The 23,840-nt window shown below is 42.0% G+C and overlaps 1 protein-coding gene across 3 annotated transcripts in view; it reads right to left on the bottom strand.

Moving 5' to 3' along the window:
• Positions 1 to 23,840, bottom strand: part of LOC137518356 (tight junction protein ZO-2-like) — a 54,462-nt gene that overhangs the window by 4,579 nt on the left and 26,043 nt on the right. For all 3 annotated transcript variants that reach the window (XM_068236093.1, XM_068236102.1, XM_068236084.1), the window contains 5 exons: positions 23,206 to 23,330; positions 14,731 to 14,833; positions 7,411 to 8,071; positions 6,121 to 6,224; positions 264 to 417 (listed from right to left, as the gene is read on the bottom strand). In XM_068236093.1, coding sequence (XP_068092194.1) covers positions 264 to 417; positions 6,121 to 6,224; positions 7,411 to 8,071; positions 14,731 to 14,833; positions 23,206 to 23,330 — 1,147 coding nt within the window. The remainder of the gene's footprint in view (positions 1 to 263; positions 418 to 6,120; positions 6,225 to 7,410; positions 8,072 to 14,730; positions 14,834 to 23,205; positions 23,331 to 23,840) is intronic.

Genomic DNA, 23,840 nt, shown 5'->3' with positions numbered 1-23,840 from the left:
GCAGCAGATCAGGTGTTTCAGTGGTTCAGACTTATAAGTCTGATCTGACAAGACTAGCTGCATGCTTGTTTCTGGTTTTCATCAGATACTACTGCAGAGAAATAGACCAGCAGGGCTGCCAGGCAACTGGTATTGATTAAAAGGAAATAAACATGACAGCCTCCATATACCTCTCTCTTCAGTTCCCCTTTAAACTTGGCTGGATCACCTATAGTAAATACCTGCATGTGGTAGGCAATCCTATATGATCAGCGTCCTCTCACCTTCCATTTCTGAATCACTGTCTTCAACATAAGGCAAGTTGATTAAAGTTTGTCTTTTGTCTCTCAGGACCACCAGCTGCAGCTTCCCACGCGATTTCTCTATCAAAGCTTGGGCTTCACCTAGCGACATATTTTCAGTCAAAATACCATTGATCTAGAAATGTTAAAAGATTGGAATGCAAAGCTTAATATATTTTACATTGAACCTGCAAGTAATCCAAGCCAAAATACAAATATCCAACAATAAATATATTAATACTCACAAACCAGCAAATAGGTTAATCCCATATGCAGCTAACCACCAAGGACCTTATTCAATTTACCTCATCTGGGTTTGCGGAGATTCTTTTTTTATTTTCTGTTTAAAATAACTTTTTCGGCCTTGTTCACATCATTAATCGATTTTTACAATAGCCTTTCCCTGCGCTGTATAACGCACTTTTTATAAATGCTTGCTGACCGCTCCACGCAGATTGGTGTGAAGCAGCGGCAGCCCCAGGATCACGCCATGCCAATTGGAGTGAAGTGCTAGAGGCAGAGATTGCAGGGGATCGCGCACCAATGTGCACGGAGCTCAGTCATCAGCCTCCCAGCAGCAATTGCCACTAGGAGACTGTTAGATGGCGAAACCGCCGTCTATTTACATAGTACAGCTCTGCGATCTACGCCAGCGCTGTCCCCCTTGGAGACACAGGAGTGATCGGCTGTCATAGGCTGATGCCTAAGACAGTGGTTCACAGTGACTGGCTGGCGGGGGGAGGGAGGGCAGGCCAATAAAAAAAATAAAAAAATAAAAAAGTGCCATTTATTGAAAAAAAATACAATAAATATTTATAAAAAAAATAAATATCCTGGGAGTGATCATAGCCCACCAACAGAAAGCTCTGTTGGTGGGCAGAAAAGGAGGGGGAAATCACTTGTGTGCTGAGTGGTACGGCCCTGCAGCGAGGCCGTAAAGCTGCAGTGGCCTTAATTGTAAAAAATAGCCTGGTCACTAGGGGGGTTTAAGACCATGGTCCTTAAGTGGTTCAGCGCTTTTGCAGAGGGTTTTTTTCTTTTTTCACTTCCTGACGTAAATGAATAAATACAATATATTAATTAATGAAAGCGCTTGGAAAATCGCTATACATAGCACTTTTTCAAGTGCTTTGCGATTTCCTTATACCTTTCATTATAAGCAAATCGCCCAGAAGCGCTTTGGTGAGCGGATCAGAGTCGAACCACTTATGTGATGCCTTTTAGGGAGATTTTCAAAATCGCTGGCTCTTAAAAAAAATCCCCAAAACACTCTAGGTGTGAACAAGCCCTTCAGCACTCTGCAACTGAATAAAAAGTAGGTGAAAAGGAGCTTTCAAAATAATAATACACATATATTTACTATTATTATCTTGCTTGAAAGGCATTTTATTGACAAAGTGTGAAAATACCACCTACAGTAGGAGAAAACTTCAGAGAAAAAATAAATTTAATCCATATTCAATATTATTCAGTTGCACAATTGGATCACAGCATTACCTACAGCAGTGTTTAATAAATATAACAACATAGCATGTATCCGTTTATTATGGACCATGTTGGCCAAATATCTCCTGCTGTGGGCATTCAAGTTTGTTTATATAAAATGTACCATTTTTTTAAATCTTAAAACTTGCTACAATGACTATGGCAAATTCATGTACCCCCTGAGTCAAACTAAAGTACCACCAAGGGTTGGTATTCTACGTGTTGAAAACCTAATACCTAGAGACATTTTCTAATTTCTTTGCAATTTGGCAATTTACAGTGAATAATTGGCTTTGCTACACAGCAGAAAGACCAGACCATGTCTCTATTCTCCTGCATGGGAAAGCAAATTGGCTGTATAATAGGCCCATTTACACTTAGGGCCTTTTTAAAAACTTAATCAGTTGCTCTCAGTTATAACCGAAAGAAAACGGATTTTCAAAGCAATGCCCATGTTTTCCTATGGCACTTTTCACACTTAACGCGTTTGAAATCTTTTTCACAATGCACTGCTATGGAAAAACCACGTACCAACGCACACCAACTGATTAAGTGTAATCGGGGGCCTTAATCAGTTGGTGTACTTTAGTACCCATTGGTGCCCATTTTTCCCATAGCAGTGCATTGTGAAAAAGATTTCAGTTAAAACACGTTAAAGAGATTCTGTAACAAAAAGTTATTTCTAAGCCCTATTTCTTCTATCCTACAAGTTCCTATACCGGTTCTAATGTGGTCTGTCTTACTGCAGCATTTCTAGTTGCACTGTCTCTGTAATAAATCTTACTGTATATACTCGCATATAAGCCTAATTTTTCAGCACAAAAATGTGCTTAAAAATTACCCCCTCGGCTTATATGTGAGTCAGTGGAGCAGAACGGATGGGTGAGCAGGTTTTGTTACTGGCAGAGGAGCGTAAAGGATCATGTACTAGTGATCCTGCTTTTGCCAGCTGGCTCCCTGCTGTTTCTGTGCTCCCCATCTCCTGCAACATGGTGTGCAGAGCGTGCTGCTCAAGACTACCTGCGTCCCTTGGCTTTTGGAGCGGAGCATGCCAGCAACGTGTCAGCGGTGCATTGAACAGGGACACAGCTTTATCATTCTTGGGACACATCTGGCTATGGGGAGAGGGGCTGACTTGCACTGGGGGCACATCAAGCTACTGTGGAGGAAGCTATACTGGGTAGGGGGCTTATATGCAAGTCAATCACTTTTTCCTGGTTTATGAGGGAAAAGTGGGTACCTCGGCTTATATGCGAGTATATATGGTATCTTTCCTCTGTCGGCTCTGCCGGGCTCATGCTGGAATGTGTGGAATGTGCAGCACTGCTCGTCATTGGCAGAAGCTTTACACACCCTCTCCAAGCTCTGCATGAGTCACACAGTGAGCTGTTCTCACTATGGTTAGAAGCCATGTTTTTGGTTTGTAAACACTGCCTAAAACTGGCAATTACAAGCCAGGATTGCAGCAGTGAGTGGTAGAAACAGCACAGAGGGGCCCAAGAGAACATAATGAATAGAATGGTATGCTGTGATGAAACGCGGAAAAGCCGCTGTCTCTCAAAGTGAGGCGGCTGTCCAGCAGGGCATCACAACGCGGAAAAACCGCCGCATGCCGCTTAGGCAGAGCGGCGGAATCCGCATTGAAAACGGCGGAATCCGCATTGGAAGCGGCCCCCACACGCGGTGCCCAAGATACATTGCAAGACAGTTCTGGTGTGGCTGGGACTGATAGTCCACCAGGATTCAGAGTGACACGCGCGCGCACAGAGACAGAGCTTATATAACAGCCAGAAGTAGTCAGCTGACCAGGCTGGTCAGCTGACATTTTCCACAACTTTCATTGGTCCAGCAATTAGGGAGGTCCTGGAAAGGTCCTTGAGTATATATACTACTGGCTGTTCACTTGTTCCTTGTCTGGCGTGCGATCACACATGTGGGAGCACCCAGATCCGTAGTCAGATCCGTAAGTGTGCCGGGACCAGCTGGAGCTGTAATCCTACACTTAGCTAGATTCTGTTGATAGCTAAAGTACTAGTTTGATTGTGATTATCTGTTATGACTTCCTGCTTGCCTGACTATCCTCCTGAACTCTGATCTTGTACCTCGATATTTCTAATACTCTGTTGCCGAACCCCGGCTCGTCCTTAGACTCTGCTTCTGCCTCCTGATCGTGTACCTCGATATTTCTGATACCCTGTTGCCAAACTCTGCCTGTACCTAGACTCTGCCTCTGCCTTATGATCTTGTACTTTGTCTGTCCGTGTGTGTACGACCTGGCTTGTCCGACCTCGAGAACCGACCTTACACTTGGAGGCGGTTCCTCGTCCTGTCAGTGACATCTCCTCCTGAGTGTCACTCTCAGACTATCCTTCCTACTGTCAGTCTGACTCCTCCCGTCTCGGAGAGCTCAGGTCTGCGGAAGGAATCTGTGCAGTACTCCTTGCTGCACTGAGGCCTTGTCCTCTAAGTGTTACTGTTACACCAAACACCACACTCTACTCAGGTGAACAGAGGTTAGCTAGTATATTGGATTATCGGTGAGACTGCAGATCACTTATAATCTGGTATACGTCTGTATTCCCCGTGATACTGCAGATCACCGGTAATCAGACATCTCTGTGCTTCACCGATCGTTACATATGCTTTTTATTTTAAGAATTTTAGAGTACAAATTCTTTTTAAGTGTGAAAGTTGCCATAGGAAAACACGGGCATTACTTTGAAAATCAGTTTTCGTTCTGTTATAACTGAAAGCAACTGATTATGTGTAAACGGGGCCTAATAGTTCTAACTGCCAGTCATGAATCCTATAAAAATAAAACGTCGTCTCCCAGTGACTTAAGCAGCAAGCCAAATTCACTTATATATGAGTAATTAACCATGTTGGCTGGCTGCAAATGCATTATAAAATGTAATTTAAAAAGTTAGATAATGGCTGCAAAAAGCTAGCAGTCATCTCCAGTTGTTGTTAAAGTGGACCCAAATTAAAAATACAAGATTTCAGAAATAAAATCTATTTTCTAAATTATAATAAATAGCAGCTTTTTTTTCAGCTGCATGATGACAAATTTAAAATATTTTACATTTATTGGAGGAACCCCTCCCTTCCTTTCATATTGCCGGGACATAATCCGGCAAACTGGTGGAGTAGGTGGTGTCCAGCAATGGAGGAATTGCTAATGGCTGCCACCTGTATAACCCTAGTTATGAAAAGAGAAGGGTGAAAAGCATGCACTGAAATCCTCATAAGCTTGAAGGAGTGTTTATCTTTGTATGTGTCAGAGTGGTGCAACTAAATATTTTTAATTATAAAAATTGTTTGGTTTGGGTCCGCTTTAAGTTGACCTGTCTCCCCAGTTTAATTAGTGATATGATTAAAACAAGCACTGCCTTACACTGTAATCAGAGTACATATACAATATACTAAAGCTGTATACTCACCTCATGATAAAGAAAGATGGATCACAGCAATGTCCCACGACGACGAGCGCTCCCAGATCTATCTTCCTGCAGGCAGGTATGTGCAGTACACAATGGGTGTGAACTAGACTTCAAGCGATTGTGGTACGTTGTGCGGGAGTTGTTGGGAATCTTAAAGATGCGATCCGCAGGGATTGGTATCGCCCTGTGATGCTCAACAGCATTCGCATGATTGCACACCTGTACAGACATCGCAAGATTGCGAAAACGTCCGCTCGCACTCAAAAAAAAAAAGTAGTTAGGAAACTCATCGGAAAAATCGCGAGGTGGGTACGGGTCTTTAGGCATCTTTCCCTAATTACCTGTGAAGCGATAACCAGTTTACCATAACCTGAACCTTTACAACACGGATGTCAAACAAAAGGCCCACGGGACAAATGCAGCTCTCCTTGCCATTTTATGTACCATTTGAGAGCTTCAAATGTGCATCATTGTAAGCAGTAAAAGAGCAGTAGCACACATTTTGCCACATCCAGTAGTGCAGCAGAGCAGTGTAATATTTACCTGCTCCAGCGATCTATTGGGTCGCTTCTGTTCTTCCTGGAAGTCACACGCACTATGTTCCCACACCTTCTCAAGATCACGTGACCTGTCTCAGGAGCGTGTGGCTGTCAGATCAGAGTAAAACCAAAGCAGTGCTAGAGCATGTAAATATTAAACTGCTACACTGCTCTACTCTGCAGAAGGGGAGAAGTAGCCCATTCAACAAGGTCTCAAAATAACAAGACAGTCATACTGCTTTGTGAAGCAAGTAGCCATGTACACCTCATGAAGCTTCTGCTTGTCCTTAGAAAATGCTAAGGATAACATGCAAGTCATTGCAGATTTTTCATCTCCTCATCCATTTATAGAATACAAAAGATGCACCAACAAACCTTGAGAACAATATCCCCTTCATGCAAACTCCCGTCTTTTGCGGCCAATCCAGTACTCGTCAATCCCTTAATGTAAATTTGACTTCCAAGCCGCAGACCGTACTCTGAAATACAAAAATATGATGATACCAAAATAATCCAAGTACCACCACAGAAGCATCCTTCGTTCGGCAAACAACTTCTATCCTCCACTAGAATTGCCTCCTCACCTTCACATATAGAAGACTCCTCAAAGGCCTTTCCCCTCCTCTGGAACTCCCTCCCACAATACATTTGCCACTCTCTAACTTGAGTCATTTCAACCCCTTATGTACCAAAGACATTACAGTTACGTCCTCTGTGTGGCTGCCTGTGGCCCATAGGACGTAACTGTAATGGCCTTGAAGTCCCGCCGCTCCCTACATGATCGGACGCACCAAGACGGGAGATTCAGCTGTCATATGACAGCTGACATCTCCCCTCACTAATCCGGAGTCATAGCGATTGGTTCCTGATCACTACGATCGACGGCCGATTGTAGTGATCACTGAAGCGCAGCGGCGGCTGAAGAGGAAAAAGGACCTGACCCACCTCTCCTGACGTTCCTCTGGTGATCGTCACTTCCCCTCTGCTCTGCCCGGCATCCAGCCTCATTCTACCTCTAGTGTCGGGTTCCGGCTTGATAACGCCATCAAGCCTGGACCCTGAACTTAGCAGCAGTGCGATCCTGGATGTCAGTGAGAGAGGAGGCGGGGAGAGCTGCTTCTTTCTGGATCTTGGGAGATGAGTAATGGCTGCCACCTATACTGAGGACACCCATGCCTGTATCTATACTGGGAATACCTATGCCTGGCTATCTAAACTGGAGACACCTAAACCAGGCAAACTGCTCTGGTCCTAAAGTGTTGTTTTAATGTAGGTCCCCAATTGGTTAACGTAGTCTTAAAACTCTCCTTTTCAAGCAAGCATATACGTTAGCTGAAAGCACACCCTGACCATATATTTCTTCCTCAGAATGTGAAATGTATCAACAATAAATGTACAGCTTGCTCACTGCACTGCCCCACCTTGTGTTTCCTCCCCTCCCTATCCTCCTAGATTGTAAGCTTGCAAAGGCAGAGTTCCCTCCCAGTTTGTTTCTTGTAACAGCTGAATATTTAATGGAGCATTGGTAGTAGGTGTCATACTTCTGTTGATCTACCTTTATTTAAAGCACCCATTCTCAGCTATATGGCACAGCACTATGGAATATAGCGGCACTATACAAAACAATGTAAAGTAAAATAAACTAGTATTAATAGTAAATCTTGCCTTCATTTGACTTTTTTTTGGTTAAGAGTACGCTTGTAGTTGTATCTGAAGGAGATGGGCTGCGGGACTGAAGTTTATCTCTACTACGACTTTTCTGAATTTCTTTTTCATATCTCCTTTCAGGTGAAGCTCTTCTTCCATAATCTCTGTCTGGGCTATACTGCGCTTTTCTGTCACTGAATTCTTCTCTCTCCAAGGTCCTTCCACGACTGCCATCCCTTTTATAGCTTCTTGGATCATCCAAGTCACGGTCAAGACTCCTGCCACGGCTTCTGTCTCTTTTGTACCCCATATCCTCATCCAGACCGCGGTCTATGCTTCTGCCACGACTCTGATCTCTCCTATAGTTCTGTTCATCATCTAGACCTCGATCTATACTTCTTCCACGACTATTTCCTGGTCTAAGTTCATAACCCACATTAAGATCTTGGTCAACACTTCGTGCACGGGCTCCGTAGCCTCTTTGGTCTCTTTCATAATAATGACCCCTTTCTTGGTCTCTTCTGTAGCCTGGACTTGAGCCGCCATATCCACTCCTATCACTGTATGCACTATAAGCTGTTCTATTCTCAAATTCTGTGTAATCATCCATTAGATCCAAAGCAGGTTCAGATTTGCTTGGAATACCCATTGCTTGAACTCTTCGTGGTCTTCTCACTACCTGTAACAAACATTGGTTAAAAATTTAGCAAGTCAGTATCTTATTTAAGCAGTATTGATGTCAGTCTTCAATTACAGCCTCGTTACAGAACAAGGATTTTTTTAATTAGCTTTAGCATGTTGGGATTTAAACAGCATAAGTCTTCAGGCAGAACACCCTTACAACTGGCATTTATTGCATAGAGGTTTGCTTCCATTCACTTCTGCCCCCTGCCACAGTCCATATCATAAGAAACCTGCTGTACAGAGTTTGCACATTAACTGAGGATTCACTCATCCTACGGGTATGTCTTTTTCTTTTCACAGCCTCAGTATTTGGCTTAGCCTGCTTGATACACAAGCATCCATTTTACAGTCTTAAGAGTTTTGTAGTATACCTTCCTCCAGAAAATGTTTAATGTTGCATCCTGGAGTTTATATACCGGTATGTGTCAAAGCCCAACTCCAGGAATAAAAAAAAGGAAAGTTTTTTTTTTTGGATAATGTTTATAACCCCTTATACAATTTGTGTCTTCTTCTGGGAGAAACCTTATTCCTCCTAGCAACCTGTACCTGTCATGAGTAAATAGATTTCTCCAGCTGATAAAAAAGTCACTTTTCCCCCCAGAGTAGGGACAGGTTAAGACCCTATAAAAGTTTGTTATTGTCCCCAATTTCCAATGCCTCTCTATTAAAACAGTGCAAGTCCCAGAGATAAGCGAAGGGGAAGAAAAAAAAAAAAACAATCTGTCTAATTGGGACACTTAGAAGCCTAAAATATTTCCTAGAGCTGAACTCTAAAAGGGTATTCACCTTAGAAGCTGAATAAATTTATTTTTGTTAAAGCAAATGTAAAGTGAAATGAAAAAAAAAAGTCAGATACTTACCTATGGAGAGAGAAGGCTATGGATCTAATAAGAGCCTGCCAGTTCATCTCATAGTCCCCTCTTTCCAGTGATATCACTCCCAATCAAATCTGCCGCGACGGGAGCCTTTGGGAGCCCAAGTGCTCCTGGGTGGCTCCTTACTGCACATGCATTAGTGCGCACAAGAGCACGCATGTGCAGTATAGAGTGGCAGTCTTAGGGAGATCTCAGGCTCCCGAACATTGCAGAGGATACTTGGGACTGTATTCAACCAATTAGAAATAGAACAGGACTACACTAAAAGCTAGCTATACACTATGCAACCTCTTTAAATCAGTAAGATCTTTCATTTTGCTAAAAACACCAAACTGATCAACAATGAAATACAAGGATGCACTTTACATTTTTTTGATTGAAATATCAGTTGAAACACAATTGGGAAAGATTAATTGAAATATCAGTTGAAACACAATTGGGAAAGATTAATTTACCAATCAGGTGCATTGGGTGTGGCAAGGGATTGGTGGCCGCATAGCTATGTGCAACATCAGTTCATACAAAGCTAGTGGTGGCGGAGTTCCAATTGAATACATTTCTGCTAAAACCCGATAAAAAAAAAAAAAAAAAAAAAAAAAAAAAAACTTAGTGCTAGGCTGTAAATCCAGCCAACAGAAGATTGCTGGACTAAGCCAAAGCCTAATAATAGCATACCATTATCTAGAAAATCTTCAGTAAACTACTTAAAGGAATACTATCGATGTATGCATTTATTTTTAAATGCTGTATGTTGTAGCACACATTAGGGCAAGTACTAGGAGCCATTTGATTCGTCACACAGCTGTTCCTCTCAGCTGTAAAATCCTCCGTCAGTTTTGGCGTCAGTGTTGGATACAAAATGTATCTAATACTGAGCTCCCAGAGGGCTAGACCATGTCTCTGCAAAGGGGAGATGCTATCAACTCCTCAGTTTATAGTTTAATTATCACCTTGCTGAAAGAATCTTGTTGATATGGTGGTAAGGGGTTAAAGATTCTAGCAATGTGTGTTTATCTTTGCTTCTCTTTACTGATAAAGATACTAATAATGCTAATTGTAGACAGTGGTCTGCCCCTCTCAGCAGCTTGTAAAGTGGATGCAGCCTGGAGTGAATCGCCTCAAGCAGGCAGCCAGTCTGAGTGTAAACACAGACTCCTGGTATAGCTAGTTATATTCCAGCAATATTCCAGCTCATTTAGTTACCCGTTACCACCTCAGATCAGCCCATTTCTCCTCATGTCTGCTGCATGCTGTGAGTGACACAGTGAAATATATTTGTGAGCTGTGTGACAGAGTAACCAAGCAGCTCAGGGTGACCCAAACTACTATGAGCTGTGTGAGAAATGAATTTTTAAGCAGGGATAGTGAGAGAGAGACCTGGGTGAATAAATAAAGTGCCCCTAGCACTAGTGGTAATGTGTACACTAATATAGAGTATTAAAAAAAAAAGTCGTTTCAATCGATAGTACTCCTTTAAGGGCTGGTTCAGACGGACGCTTGCAGAGCGTTTACCGCAAGCGTTGGAACGTCGCGGTAAACGCTCCCATTCAAGTGAATAGGAGAGTTTACACCGAGCTTTTGCACGCTTTTACCCGAATGCGGCGTTCGGGTCCCGATTTTCGCGAGTGTTCGAGCTGCCCCTGGAAGCAACACGTAGCTTCCAGGGAGCGGCCAACCGCTACGACTAATGTTCCCCTAGGGGAAAAGAAAAACACGACCGCATCAGAACGCGACCGAAGGCTACTGAAAGCCTGACCGCGCAGCCGCCGCAACGCCCCCAGACGCGATGCTACGCAGACGTCCGTCTGAACCAGCCCTTAGACTCATGCTGGAAATACACGGTTCATTTCTACCGTGCGTTTTTGCTCTCGATCGTTTTTGCCGCTCGATTTCAGCTCTCAATTCTCATCCTACTCTTGTTTTTCTTATCTTTTTCCATTCACTTCTATTAGAAATCGAGCGGCAAAACAATCGAAAGTGAGATCGAACCATCTAAAAAAACTAACTGTGTAGTCCCAGCATAAGAATTCACCTTTATTACGCCACACAGTGCCCATCTTTATCACACGCAGGAGTAAGCCCTGGTGCACACCAAAAACCGCTAGCAGATCCGCAAAATGCTAGCAGATTTTGAAACGCTTTTTCTTATTTTTCTGTAGCGTTTCAGCTAGCGTTTTGCGGTTTTGTGTAGCGGTTTTGGTGTAGTAGATTTCATATATTGTTACAGTAAAGCTGTTACTGAACAGCTTCTGTAACAAAAAACGCCGGCAAAACCGCTCTGAACAGGCGTTTTTCAGAGCGGTTTGCGTTTTTCCCTATACTTAACAATGAGGCAGAAACGCATCCGAAATCCAAAAAATGCCTCACCCCGACAGGATTCGTTTCTGCAAAATGCCTCCCACTCTGGTGTGCACCACCCCATTGAGATACATTGACCAAGCGGATCCGCAGCCGCAAGTGGCTGCAGAAACACTGAAAAAGCCGCTCGGTGTGCACCAGCCCTAAAAGTGTACAGACCCAGGTGCCAATGACATCATGCTTGTACGTAATGCAAGAATTCTGCTGCTGGATTGTGGATGGGTCACATGGGTACACCGAAGCTGTGCACTGTGGTCTGCACAGAGACCAGGCAGGTAACTGGGGAGGATTTTAGAAACTGGTATTTCCACGTAATAGTATAATTTCTCTTTATGAGCGCCAGAACAAAAATTCCTTCCCTTTGACTTTTCAGACCTGCTTATTAGGGTGTTACTAGAACATGTGGCTTAAAGAGACACTGAAGCGAAAAAAAATATATATGATATAATGAATTGGTTATGTACTATGAATAATTACTAGAAGATTAGCAGCAAAGGAAATATTCTCATACTTTTATTTTCAGGTATAGTTTTTTCTAACATTGCATCATTCTCTAATATGTGCAGATTACACAACACTCAGCATTCAAAATGATTCTTTCAGAGCAGTCTGAATGAATGACCTCTCCTCTGGCAAAGGAAAAGAAAAAAATTAACTAACAGTTGAGATAATAAAAGTCAGAAAACAGCCCTCTCCACGACTTTGAAAGTCGTAGAGCTTAATGGCTTTTTTGTATAGAGATAACAACTGGAGTTTCTTAAATCTTCCTGTACTGGAAACAATTAGACTGGTGTATCTGATCTTAATGTTTTATTTCTTAGCTGTACTACACATACAAATCATAATATCATAATTTTTTTTTTTCGCTTCAGTGTTTAACTGTTGAAAAGGAAAGCTTTGCAAGTTTTGTTCATTGTGACTTTTATATCTTTTGCTCTCTGCACCTTGTGAAAATTCAGACATGCAGTTTTCACTGTAGATAACCTCGGATTATATATTTTAGCATCACTTGATCGTTTTTCTCAGGTTTACTTCAGGACCACTTGTTCACATTGCGTTTCGCTCTCGTGTCCGTCCGCAGTTGTTTGATTCCCGGCGCTTGGGTGGGCGATTCTTTTTTGTGGTTAGCGGTTTCCGACGAGTTTTTCCCGAGAGTTTTGGTAATTCACTCCCTGACGCAAGTCAAGAAGTGAACTTTTTGATCCGTAAAATAATAAATACAATGTATTTATTCTTAAAAAGGCAAATGCAATCGCTCCACAAAGTGTTTTTGTGAGCGTTTTGCATTTTTCCTATACCTTCCATTGAGCCAGAATTGCCTCAAAAATGGCTTAAGCACCGCTTATCTAAACGGATCGGAAACGAACCACTTAGATATGAACAATCTCATAGAGAATCATTGTGTAAGCGCTTTCAGGGCGATTGTGAAAAATCATCCGCACTTCAAAAAAATAAAAAAAACGCCTGCAGTGTGAACAAGCCCTAAATGTTAGTGGTACTAGACAGGAGCTAATAAGTCTTTGGTGCTGCTAAAGCCAGTGATTGAATAACTAGAATAGAGTATTAAATGCAAATGATAAAATGGGGATTTTGCACAAAGGTGAACTACTTAATGAGCAATGTGTTGCTCAATAAAATTTAGATGCAAGTTTGAGCCTGTGGAGTGCCTGCTTCTACAACATTGAGGAGAATACTCAGAGAGCCTGGTATTTGTATGTTGAGTAGCCTGTGTGCCATTCTTGAACTAAGGACCAGGCTTATGCAGCTTCTTGGACTTCCACATTACTGTCTTGGATCTCTGGTCTAGTAAAACAAATCATCATCCGACTGCGTAAAGGATAGAGAGGCTCACAGAAAGCTCCAGAGGAAGTTGGGAAGATGTGCCCCAATGAAACACACTGCAACCTGTGTAACACACATTTATTTACCTATGCATAATTCCATACTTAGCCCTCATTCTTCCCTGGATCAGTCACCTGTAATCTTTCTGTGTAATCTTCTCCATCTTTCCACCAGTTGGATAATTCCTTGCAAGACCGAAGAACAAGAACTTCAAGAAGTAAATAGGAGGAAGCTGCACAATACTAGTTTCCAGCCCGAGATGGTTACACATTTATGTGATAGGAAACCTACCCAACTCACTAGCTATTATACCAGGTGATTTTTATAAAGATACAAATATTACCATTTAATACAGAGTATGCGGTTTTGTCTTTGTTCTGCAATATAGATCACCCTATTGAGCGGCACAGGTTAATGCCTTATACCATATACCAGAATGTTTCCTCTGTCTGCAAACATTTATTGAGGTCTACTGAAGAATTTCTAATCTAATGAAGAATTTTACCCACCACCATATTACAGCAATGTGAACTTAGAAGGCTAAGTGGGACCTTAAAGGAGCTATTGTCAATGTGCCTTTTTTACATTGGAACTTAAAATCGTTTGCTTTAACAACAAATATAACAAATTAACAAAAAACATCACACATGACAAAGACTGTCATGCGTGATGTTTTTGTTAAATTTGTCACTAAAGCAATGATTTTAAGTTACCGTTGTTTGAACTGTCCTCTGCATTCTCCAATTAACTCGTTAAAAAAGGCACATTGACAATAGCCCCTTTAGGGCTCGTTTCCACTAGCCACCGCACGCGGCTGCAAGATGCGTGGCGGCACTTCAGGGTCTGCGGCTACGCAGACGAATCCCAGAAGCCATGCCATGCAGGGCTATGGGATTCACTGCCTCCCGCATGAAAACTGATGGCAATGTCGGCCGAATCGCTAGGGCAAGCGATTCAGCTGGCGGCGCCATTATTTCCTATGGCAGAGTTTCCCCGAGCAATTTGCCTGTGGGGAAACTCTGCGGATTCGGCTCAGTTAGTAGAAACGGGCCCTTAAAGTCCCACTTAGCCTTATCTGTTCACATAAATGTATATCTGGATGTGGGAATAACCTACAAATAATCTTTCTTTCTACCAATATAAAATCTTGTTCCCCCTTAATAGGGGAGCATTTAATTTTTTATTTTTTTTAAAGGGTCCTTTATGGCTATGTTGATGCAGACCACGTTACAGCAAGGTTTAAGTGAGTTGTAGTACATCCAGTAACTTATATTTAACTCTATAGCCGTGTTCAGCAGATAGCCTACTCTGAAGTCTGCTTTTTCTTATAATCAGGAATCTGTGCACATCCAGGCCCTGTGCTGCAAGGCCCCATTATTTGATCACCATAGAAATATATGGGAGATTTCTACAATAGTATGCAGTGCAGGACACAGACTAAAGACTTCATACCAGAAGCAGTATCCAGGATGCAGGAGTTGGTGTAAAGAAATGCACATTTTTTTTTTGTAGTACAGAATGACAACCAATGATTACACAGCACTTTAAACATCAATGAAAAATGAATTATTGTATTCACCAGAACAGCTGTTTTCCCACATTTTCTGAGTTGCTGAACCGCAAAGGAATGTGGCACATTATCCAAAGGGGTTCCATTTACCAGAAGAACACGGTCATTTTCTCTGAAACACAGAAATTCCAGAAGATAAACAAGTTGTTCAAAGGAAAGGTTTTAAGAATCTATTGTATTCTAGCATGAGAATGAATTGTTGATTAGCATATAAACACGTAGTGTTCTACTGCTCCGCATAGCTAAGGCATCAAACCTCGCATCACTTTGCTGACTCACAGCTCCACCTCTACAAGACAAAGACAGCTTTGTCATGTGGCAATTTCCTTGTCTGCAGTGACGACAAACTAAATTTTACTGTGTTAGAATGTCTTCATGCTAAAACAAAAAAACAAAACTTTACATTCATATGCATAAAATCTACACATAATATGCATAAAATCTATTCAAATGTAGAAATAATTGTTCATGTAATTTCTAGCTAAAGATACTTAAAGATAGTACAGCTTCAGTTTTCTTAACTTTTAGAAGCTGTCAATTATTTGCAAGATCTCATCTATATTTCCATTTTTTGTATTTCATTTGTATTGCTAATTAATGCAAATGGTTTAATTTGCATACAACAAAATAAACACACACAAAAGAGGCTGAAACCAGTGTTAGTTACCTGGTAACATCCTTTTTAGTAACCTCCAGGACAGGTCCACCATGAGACGACATAGGCTCCTCCCAGGAACAGGAAACGCCCCACTTGAGCACTCTATAAATTTTAAACTGACCCCACTAACCTCAGTCAACCACAAGAACTGTTAACCAGAAAGAGGGTCATTCAACAATGTACCTAAAACTTAACTACATACATAGATAACTATATACATCTCCATACATATATCTATATATACACCTTTATATATATCCCGTTATCTGGGTGGGTTACGGACCTGTCCTGGAGGTTACTAAAAAGGATGTTACCAGGTAACTAACACTGGTTTTTCCAGTAACCTCCAGGACAGGTCCACCATGAGAAGATGAGCAAGTAGATCTTACCAATTCTAGGGTGGGCCGACTGCCTGTAGAACTTTCTCCCCAAAGGATTGTTGTCTTGCAGTCATCAGATTCACCCTGTAATGTCTTGAGAAGGTGCCCATACTTGACCACGTAGCGGCTCTACAAATTTCTTCTGGCGTAGCACCCGCTCTGTAGGCCCATGCTGTGGCAGCTGCCCTAGTTGAGTGAGCCCTAACTGTACCTAGCAGTGTAGATCCTGCTAACCTATAGGCCTCTTCTATACATATCTTTATCCATTTGGCTATAGTTCTTTTAGACATCTTTCTACCCTTTGTAGCTCCTGTGGTATTGATAAATAGAGCTCTTGATTCTCTGAAATCTGCTACTCTATCCAAATAAGCTATAAGGGACCTTCTGACATCCAAGGATGGCTCTTCCTTGAATGATGGTAGTACAATTTCCTGTGATCTATGAAATTTAGTAGCTACTTTAGGAAGGAATTCCTCACATGTCTTTAATATCACCTTGTCCTTAAACATTAGACAAAAGGGTTCGTCACAGCATAAGGCCTCCAGCTCGCTCACTCTTCTGGCCGAAGTAATAGCTACTAAAAAGATAACCTTCATTGTTAATTGTCTTAACGGAATCTCCGTTATTGGTTCAAATTGGTCTCCCTTTAAAACTTTTAATACTAAGGATAGGTCCCAAGAAGGAACTCTCCTATTGATTATAGGCTTCTTTCTTTCTATAGACCTAAAGAACTGAATGATAAGGGGATCGTTTGATAATTTTTTGTCCAGATAAGTAGATATTGCTGTCACCTGTACCTTCAATGTACTGAGAGCGATGTTCTTCTCTACTCCGTCCTGTAGAAATTCTAACACTGTGGGTATTATTCCTCCAGAAAACCCTGATTGTTCCTTCCACATGTTGAAAGTCTTCCAGTATTTCAAGTATATCTTCCTGGTTATCTTCTTTCTACAGTCCAGAAGTGTAGTGATAACTCTTTCTGAAACCCCTCTTTTCCTTAAAGGAGACCTCTCAGAAGCCAGGCAGACAGGTTTAGATTTGGTATGTAATTTACACTTCCTGTCTGCACCTGGGACAGTACCCTTCCGTGCGGGAGTCTCACTGGTCCCTCCAGCCTCATCTTCAGGAGAATTGGATACCAGCTTCTCCCTGGCCAGTCTGGAGCTATCAAGATTAATGTTGCTCTGGTCTGCATTAATTTCTGCAACACTCGGGGTATCAGCTGGATTGGTGGGAACGCATATGCCTTCTCGAAGGTCCAATTTTGGCTGAGCGCGTCCACTGCCTCCGCCCCCTCTCTTGGATTTAAGGAATAAAATCTTCTGCATTTTGTGTTTCTTCTGTTCGCAAATATGTCCAGCTGAGGCCGACCCCATCTCCTGACTAAGGTTCTGAAGACCTTCTTGGATATTTCCATCTCGGAATTCGAAAGTCTGTGTCGGCTCAGAAAGTCCGCCATGCTGTTTAAGGAACCCTTTAGGTGGGCTGCTGATAAGGATAGGAAATTTTCTTCCGCTATTGCTAGGATTTCTATTGTCAGGTCTAGAAGCTTTTTTGATCTTGTCCCGCCCTGGCGGTTTATGTAAGCTACTGCCGTCGTATTGTCTGTCCTGATCTGTACATGCTGTCCCTTCAGTAACTGTACTGTTCGTAGTAATGTCTCTTTTACTGCTCTTAGTTCTCTGTAATTTGATGACTGGTGTCTTATTAGTCTTGGCCAGATTCCCTGGAACATCTTCCCGTCTAGATGAGCTCCCCATCCTAGGAGACTTGCATCCATGGTAATATAACTCTGTGTTGGGATTATCCATAATCTTCCCTCGGTTAGGATTCTTTCTGACATCCACCATTCCAATGATTTTAATACTGTCTCTGGACATGTTACCTCTCTTTCCAAATCGTCCTGCTTCTTGCTCCAGACTTCCATCATCCAATATTGGAGCTGTCTTGTGTGCAATAATGCCCACTGGATTGCAGGAGATGTTGAGGTCAGAAATCCTAGTATTCGCATGACTTCTCTTATTGTTAGGCTTGGATATGCTATACAATCCTGTACTATCCTCTTTAATTTTGTCCTCTTTTCTTCTGTTAAGTACATCCTTTCTTTTTCTGAGTTTATGACTACTCCTAGAAACTGTATCTCTGATGTCGGTTTCAGTACCGACTTCTCCCAATTTATCAGCCAACCAAGAGCCTGAAGCTGATCTAGCACCTTCTTCGTGTTCTCCTTTCCTTGCTGATAAGAGTCTGCTACTACTAGTAGGTCGTCTAGATAGGGAATTACCAGAATTCCTTTCACGTGAAAGTCCTTTATCACTTCCCCCATTACTTTCGTAAATATGCGGGGTGCTGATGAAATGCCGAATGGCAGGACTCTGAACTGAAGGTGCTGAATTGAATCTTTCTGTTTTACCGCAAATCTGAGGAACTTCTGTGATGAGTCTCTTATTGGGATATGCCAGTAAGCGTCCCTTAGATCTATATTCGTCATGACGCAGTTGGGGGTTAATAAGTTTCTCACAGAGAAAATCGATTCCATCCTGAATCTTTGATAAGTCACAAACGGGTTTAAAGGTTTTAGGTTCAAGATTAGCCTGAACTTGCCCGTCGGTTTCTTTACTAGAAAAATCGTAGAGTAAAATCCCTTGCGATGTTGATCGCACGGGACCGGAACAACCACTTTCTCCTCTATCATATTCTTTATGATGCATTGTAAAGCCTGACGCTTTTGTTTTTCCCCTGGCAGAGGAGTGGAAACAAACCTGTTTCCTGGAAGTGATTGAAATTGAATCTTGTACCCTTGATTTACCAGATTGAGGATGAAATCGTTTCTGCTTATCTCCGTCCACTGGGTATAGAATTGTGTTAGACGACCCCCAACTCTTTCTTTGGCGTCACTTCTTTTCCTGTCTTTCTGGGTTCCGAAAAGGAAAATTCCTCTTCACTCCTTCTCTATTGATGGCCCAGGGCTTCCTCTTCTGCTGAGGCTTATCCCTGACCTCCTGTCTATTCTTTCTAAAGAACCTCTTGTTCTGTATAAATTTCTTTTTCTTTGGGAATCCCTTCTTTCTATCTCCTGTTCTTTCTAGAATTTCATCCAACTGGGCCCCAAATAACAGGTCTCCATCAAAGGGTATGTTACAAACCCTTGCTTTTGAGGCCTGACTGCCCTCCCAATTCTTTATCCATACATTACGTCTAGCGGAATTAATTAAGGCAGATGTTCTAGCATTCACTCTTATGTTTTCTGCTGCAGCGTCCGTTATGTAATCCGTAGCTTTTGACACCACCTCTAATGACTCTAGGATTTCCTCTTTAGACGCTCCTCTCTGTACTTTCTCTTCAACATCCTTTACCCATAAGGCTAATACCCTGGATACACATGTTGTTGCGGCTGCTGGTTGAAAATTTGCTCCTGCTGAAGTCCATGCTTTCTTAAGGGCAAACTCCACCTTCTTATCCTGTGGATCCTTAAGATATCCCAGATCCTCAAAAGCTAATTCATTATCTTTATTGACTTGAGAGAATGCTGCATCAAGTCTTGGACATCGATCCCATACTTTGGCATCCTCCTCAGCAAATGGAAATCTTTTCATAAATCCCTTAGACATAAACAGTTTCCTATCTGGGTATCTCCATTGACTCAGAATAGTATTCTTTGTAGATTTATGTACCGGAAATGTAAGTGGCTCCTCCGGTTCCATTCCCTGATACAATCTGTCATGTAATGATAGTTGTTCAGATTTCTTTGGCTCAATCTTTAAAGTATTATTGATCGCCAATATAAGTTGATCAGTCTCATCAGCCGGAAATCTGAATCTAGACACCTTCTTTATCTCTGATATACTCTCCATACTCTTGGCTGAAGATATTTCAGATTCATTATCATCCTCTTCCTCCCTTTCCTCAATGTCTTCATCTTCAGAGGAAGAAATAATAGGTCTTTTAGTGGAGGATTTACTCTTACTTTTACTTTTTGCCGGCTGTTCAGACCCTGTCTCACCTGTACCAGGTACTGGGGATGTCAGTGCAGCCGTACTAGCTCCCGCACTAGACGTATCTGTAGGTGGGACCATAGCAGCAGAAAAAACCTCCTTTAAAGATTTAATTGTATCAGACATTTCTTGTTTAACTGCTGTCATAATTTCCTCTTTTAAACCCCCTGATTGTTCTTGAATCAATTTAACAAAACAGGGTTGGCAAAATTGTTTAGTGTACGTATGGGCAAGTTTTGTGTCACAGAGCGGGCAACGCCTCCTGGGCTTTGAAGGGTCAGCAGACTCTGTGCCCTATAATAAAACACAAACAAGACCAAATGTCAATCCTGTGCCCTAATTGTAGCTATAAGGACACCCAGGTGCATAAAGAACTGAAAGTGTGATTAGAGTGACCGTCCGTACACCAAAAAATTAAAAAGGTACATGTATATCAATAAACAATACATAGACCCTAACTGAGGTACTCTGGGAAGGAAATATACAATATATTCCGAAAACAACATGATTTGAAATCAAAATAAGCCATATGAATGAAATAGCGACCAAAATGACAGCCAGATGCGCAAAATATATATATGTGTATATATATATACCATTTGTATGAATTCAAACCTCAGACAGACTCAATATATACATAGATAAGTAACTTCTGCCCCGCAAGAGACCTCCGATCAAACGCTTTAAGCAGAATCATGCCATGTGTCTTAAGGTCTACCATTAAATCAGACCTCAGTATAGACGCGGCATAGGGGCTCCTCGGCTCATACCATAAAGGTCACCAAGCCTTCCGCCCATCTTACCTTTCCCGGCTCCTGCTTAGCGTCCATCCTGCTCCACTCGCAAAACGAAATGCCGAGCCATGCAGGTATCCGGCGTCTCTTCACTCATGCCGACCGGAAGTGACGTCGCGTATGGGCGGAAGTACGCACTCCGATCGCCGCCATTGAGGGCAACCCCACTGCCAGTCCCTCCGGACGCCCAGGATTGGCCCACGTCACTTCCGGCGCGCCACAGCCTCCGCCACGAGTGAATCATGGACGCCGCTCGCGTCCTCGGAACCACCACCACCCGGGCAGCCATAACGCTCAGTAGAAGGTAACCAGCGCAACCTTCTCCCATCGGACTCCACTCCTCTCCAGGCCGGTCCACCATGCGTCGCCAACCAAAGGTCCCCAGCACACCTGGCTAGACGGACCGGCGAGCGACATAGAGTACTCTTTCCTGGAACAGGAAACGTCAACTGAGGTTAGTGGGGTCAGTTTAAAATTTATAGAGTGCTCAAGTGGGGCGTTTCCTGTTCCTGGGAGGAGCCTATGTCGTCTCATGGTGGACCTGTCCTGGAGGTTACTGGAAAAATAAAGAGTCATATCTGACGTGTCTGTCATGTTATTGACTAGCACAGTTTTGACTTCTTCACTTCTTATGGTACTATTTTTCCCAAAATTGTATTTTCTATAGGTTTTAAAAGGAAGAACTTAAAAAATAATATGTAATACACATTTTCTCTGGTTTCACCCACCATTATCATTTAGTAATGATAGCATACAAGAATAAAAAAAAAATTGATTAAGAAAAAACAAAATAATAATAGGAGGAAGAAGAGGTAAAGAGGAACTCCAGTGAAAATGTAATAAAAAGTACTTCATTTTTACAAAAATTATGTGTAAATGATTTAGTCAGTGTTTTCCCATTGTAAAATCTTTCCTCTCCCTGATTTACATTCTGACATTTATTACATGGTGACATTTTTACTGCTTGCAGGTGATGTCAGTGGAAGGCGATGCGGCTTGCTTTTCTGGCAGTTGGAAACAGCTGTAGACAGCTGCTATTTCCCACAATACAATGAGGCTCAAAAATAGGAACCTGTCAGGACTTGGGGGGGGGGGGGGGGGGGGGTGTTCACCACAATATCAGCCATACAGAGCCCACTGATGATCAGTTCGTGAAAAGGAAAAAAGATTTCTCGTGGGAAAGCGGGTATCAGTTACTGATTGGGATGAAGTTCAATTCTTGGTCACGGTTTCTCTTTAACTATGGTAGAAAGTAGAGGTGGTGGTGATCAGTGGGTGTGGTTAGTGGGAGTTGGCTAAACAGCAGTTACACTGTCATAACACCAATCCCATTGTCTCATCCCTCCAATATAGTTATTACATGTTCACATTTTATGTGTCGCTCCTGGTGCTATTATATACAGTAGTCTCTCCCCCTCTCCCCCCCCCCCCCACACACACAATTATAGGGATCATTTCTCCCCCATTTATAGTGATATATAGATATACTTTTTTTTAAATAGCTTACAAATTACAGTGCCCACTGTCCCTTACTGTATTCACATTGCAACATATGTAGGAAGGTGCGTTCGTCTGCTTCTTTGTGCCAACAATAACTGCAGTGCACTCATGCCCTTTATACCAGCCAGATGTATCTGCAGTCTTTATGGAATGCATCCAGACAGAACTTCAGCAGAGGAGGATAGTGTGGAGTACAGGGTATGGAGGCATCAAACTGGATTATACAATTGTCCTGGCATGGTTTCCCATTGAGTTCCGTGTATCTCGATAAAGGAAAAGCCATAAGGGTAGAGGTTTTTTCCTGTATGGCTCAAAATATCACCATGCTACACCTAGTAATAGATGTGGATGTACTTCAATGCAAAGCAAGCATCCAGGCCCCTTTTAATTTGATAACAGAAAGAGTTTTATTATACCACCAATTAAGTGGTTTACAACTTAAATGTTAAATACTGTACAATATTTGCCCACTTCTTGCTAAGTAAAATCATTTCTATAGAAATGTCAGGAGCCACATTTTACACTTCCATAATCTGAATTGCTTGTTTTTTTCTGCTGATTTTGTTTCCTTGAGAAATTTTTACACTTTGCTCAACATAATGGCAATAAAAGGAGTTAAAATTAGGAAAGATGTGTTAAAATAATTTGTAACAATTCAGAAAAAAAAAAAAAAAAAAAAAAAAAAAAAAAAGAAATGACAGGATAAGGATATTTCCCATGAAATTAAAGTGTTTATTTTAGTAAGGTATTCGTGGTGATCTAAAAATGGTTCTCTGCCGCTGTGTAGCTCAAATCATATATTACAGATGGATACGAAAACATTTAGGGCCCGTTCTCACTTGGGCGATTAGCGGGTGATTCTTACTAATCGCCGAAGCGCTAGTGCAATACAAACCTCAAGGCAGTGACGTCACTGCCGCCGATCGCAGGTGATTTGCAATTAGCGGCAATTGCAAAACGCGATGCTTGCAGCATTTTTCCGCAACTGTAGAGTGATCGCGATATAGTGCTTAAAAAAATGATTTTACTGCAATAATCATGGTAAAATCACCTGCGCAGTTTTGCGATTGCTGGTGTGAATGGGCCCTTACTTGTTAAAATCAAAAGTTGCTGCTTTAACATCAGGGGAAAAAAAAAATAAATGTAGACACGCTTACTGTAAGCGACCATCTGCAGGTCCTCCTAGGAGTACATCGGAAATCACAATGGAATTGTCCCCACTGTTAAAATGTGGATTGTCTCTCCCTCCAGAAACCGCAATGCCAAATCCTTTTTTTGGATCCTAAGGGACAGAGGGGAAAAAAAAAACAACATCTAGTATTATCGGTGGAATTATAAACCAGAAACCAAAGATTTATGATCTAACGGTCTATATTCCCACTAATCCTTATGATATCTTTGCATGTTAAAAGAATACCAAAAAGCTCCTCCAGACTTGTCTGCCATCCAGAGATCACTGGCTGCTTATTAGGCCTCGTTCACATCTGCTGCGCTGAAAAATGTGTGAAAGCGCGTGGTAAAAAACGCTTGCGCTCGTGCGCGCTTTAGTGCTCGTTTCTGTGCGTTGCGCTGCGCTTCTTTAAAGCACGTTTTGCTTGTTGTACCAGCTACAGTTGTCAATAAAACTTTGTTTTTGTATGTAAATGTATGTTTTTCTCCAATTAGGGGTAAAAAACGCATGCGCTTCTATGCGCTAAAAAAAGCACACCCATTCCCTTGCATTGATGTGCGCTTTCCAGCTCAACGCACAGAAATGCATGCAACCCTACGTTTCTGTAACGCTGCTCAGCGC

The sequence above is a fragment of the Hyperolius riggenbachi genome, chromosome 1 (assembly GCF_040937935.1).
Source record: "Hyperolius riggenbachi isolate aHypRig1 chromosome 1, aHypRig1.pri, whole genome shotgun sequence".
Lineage (NCBI taxonomy): Eukaryota > Metazoa > Chordata > Amphibia > Anura > Hyperoliidae > Hyperolius > Hyperolius riggenbachi.
Note: the sequence above shows the minus strand (reverse complement) of the source record. Positions and strands in the feature narration are given on the sequence as shown.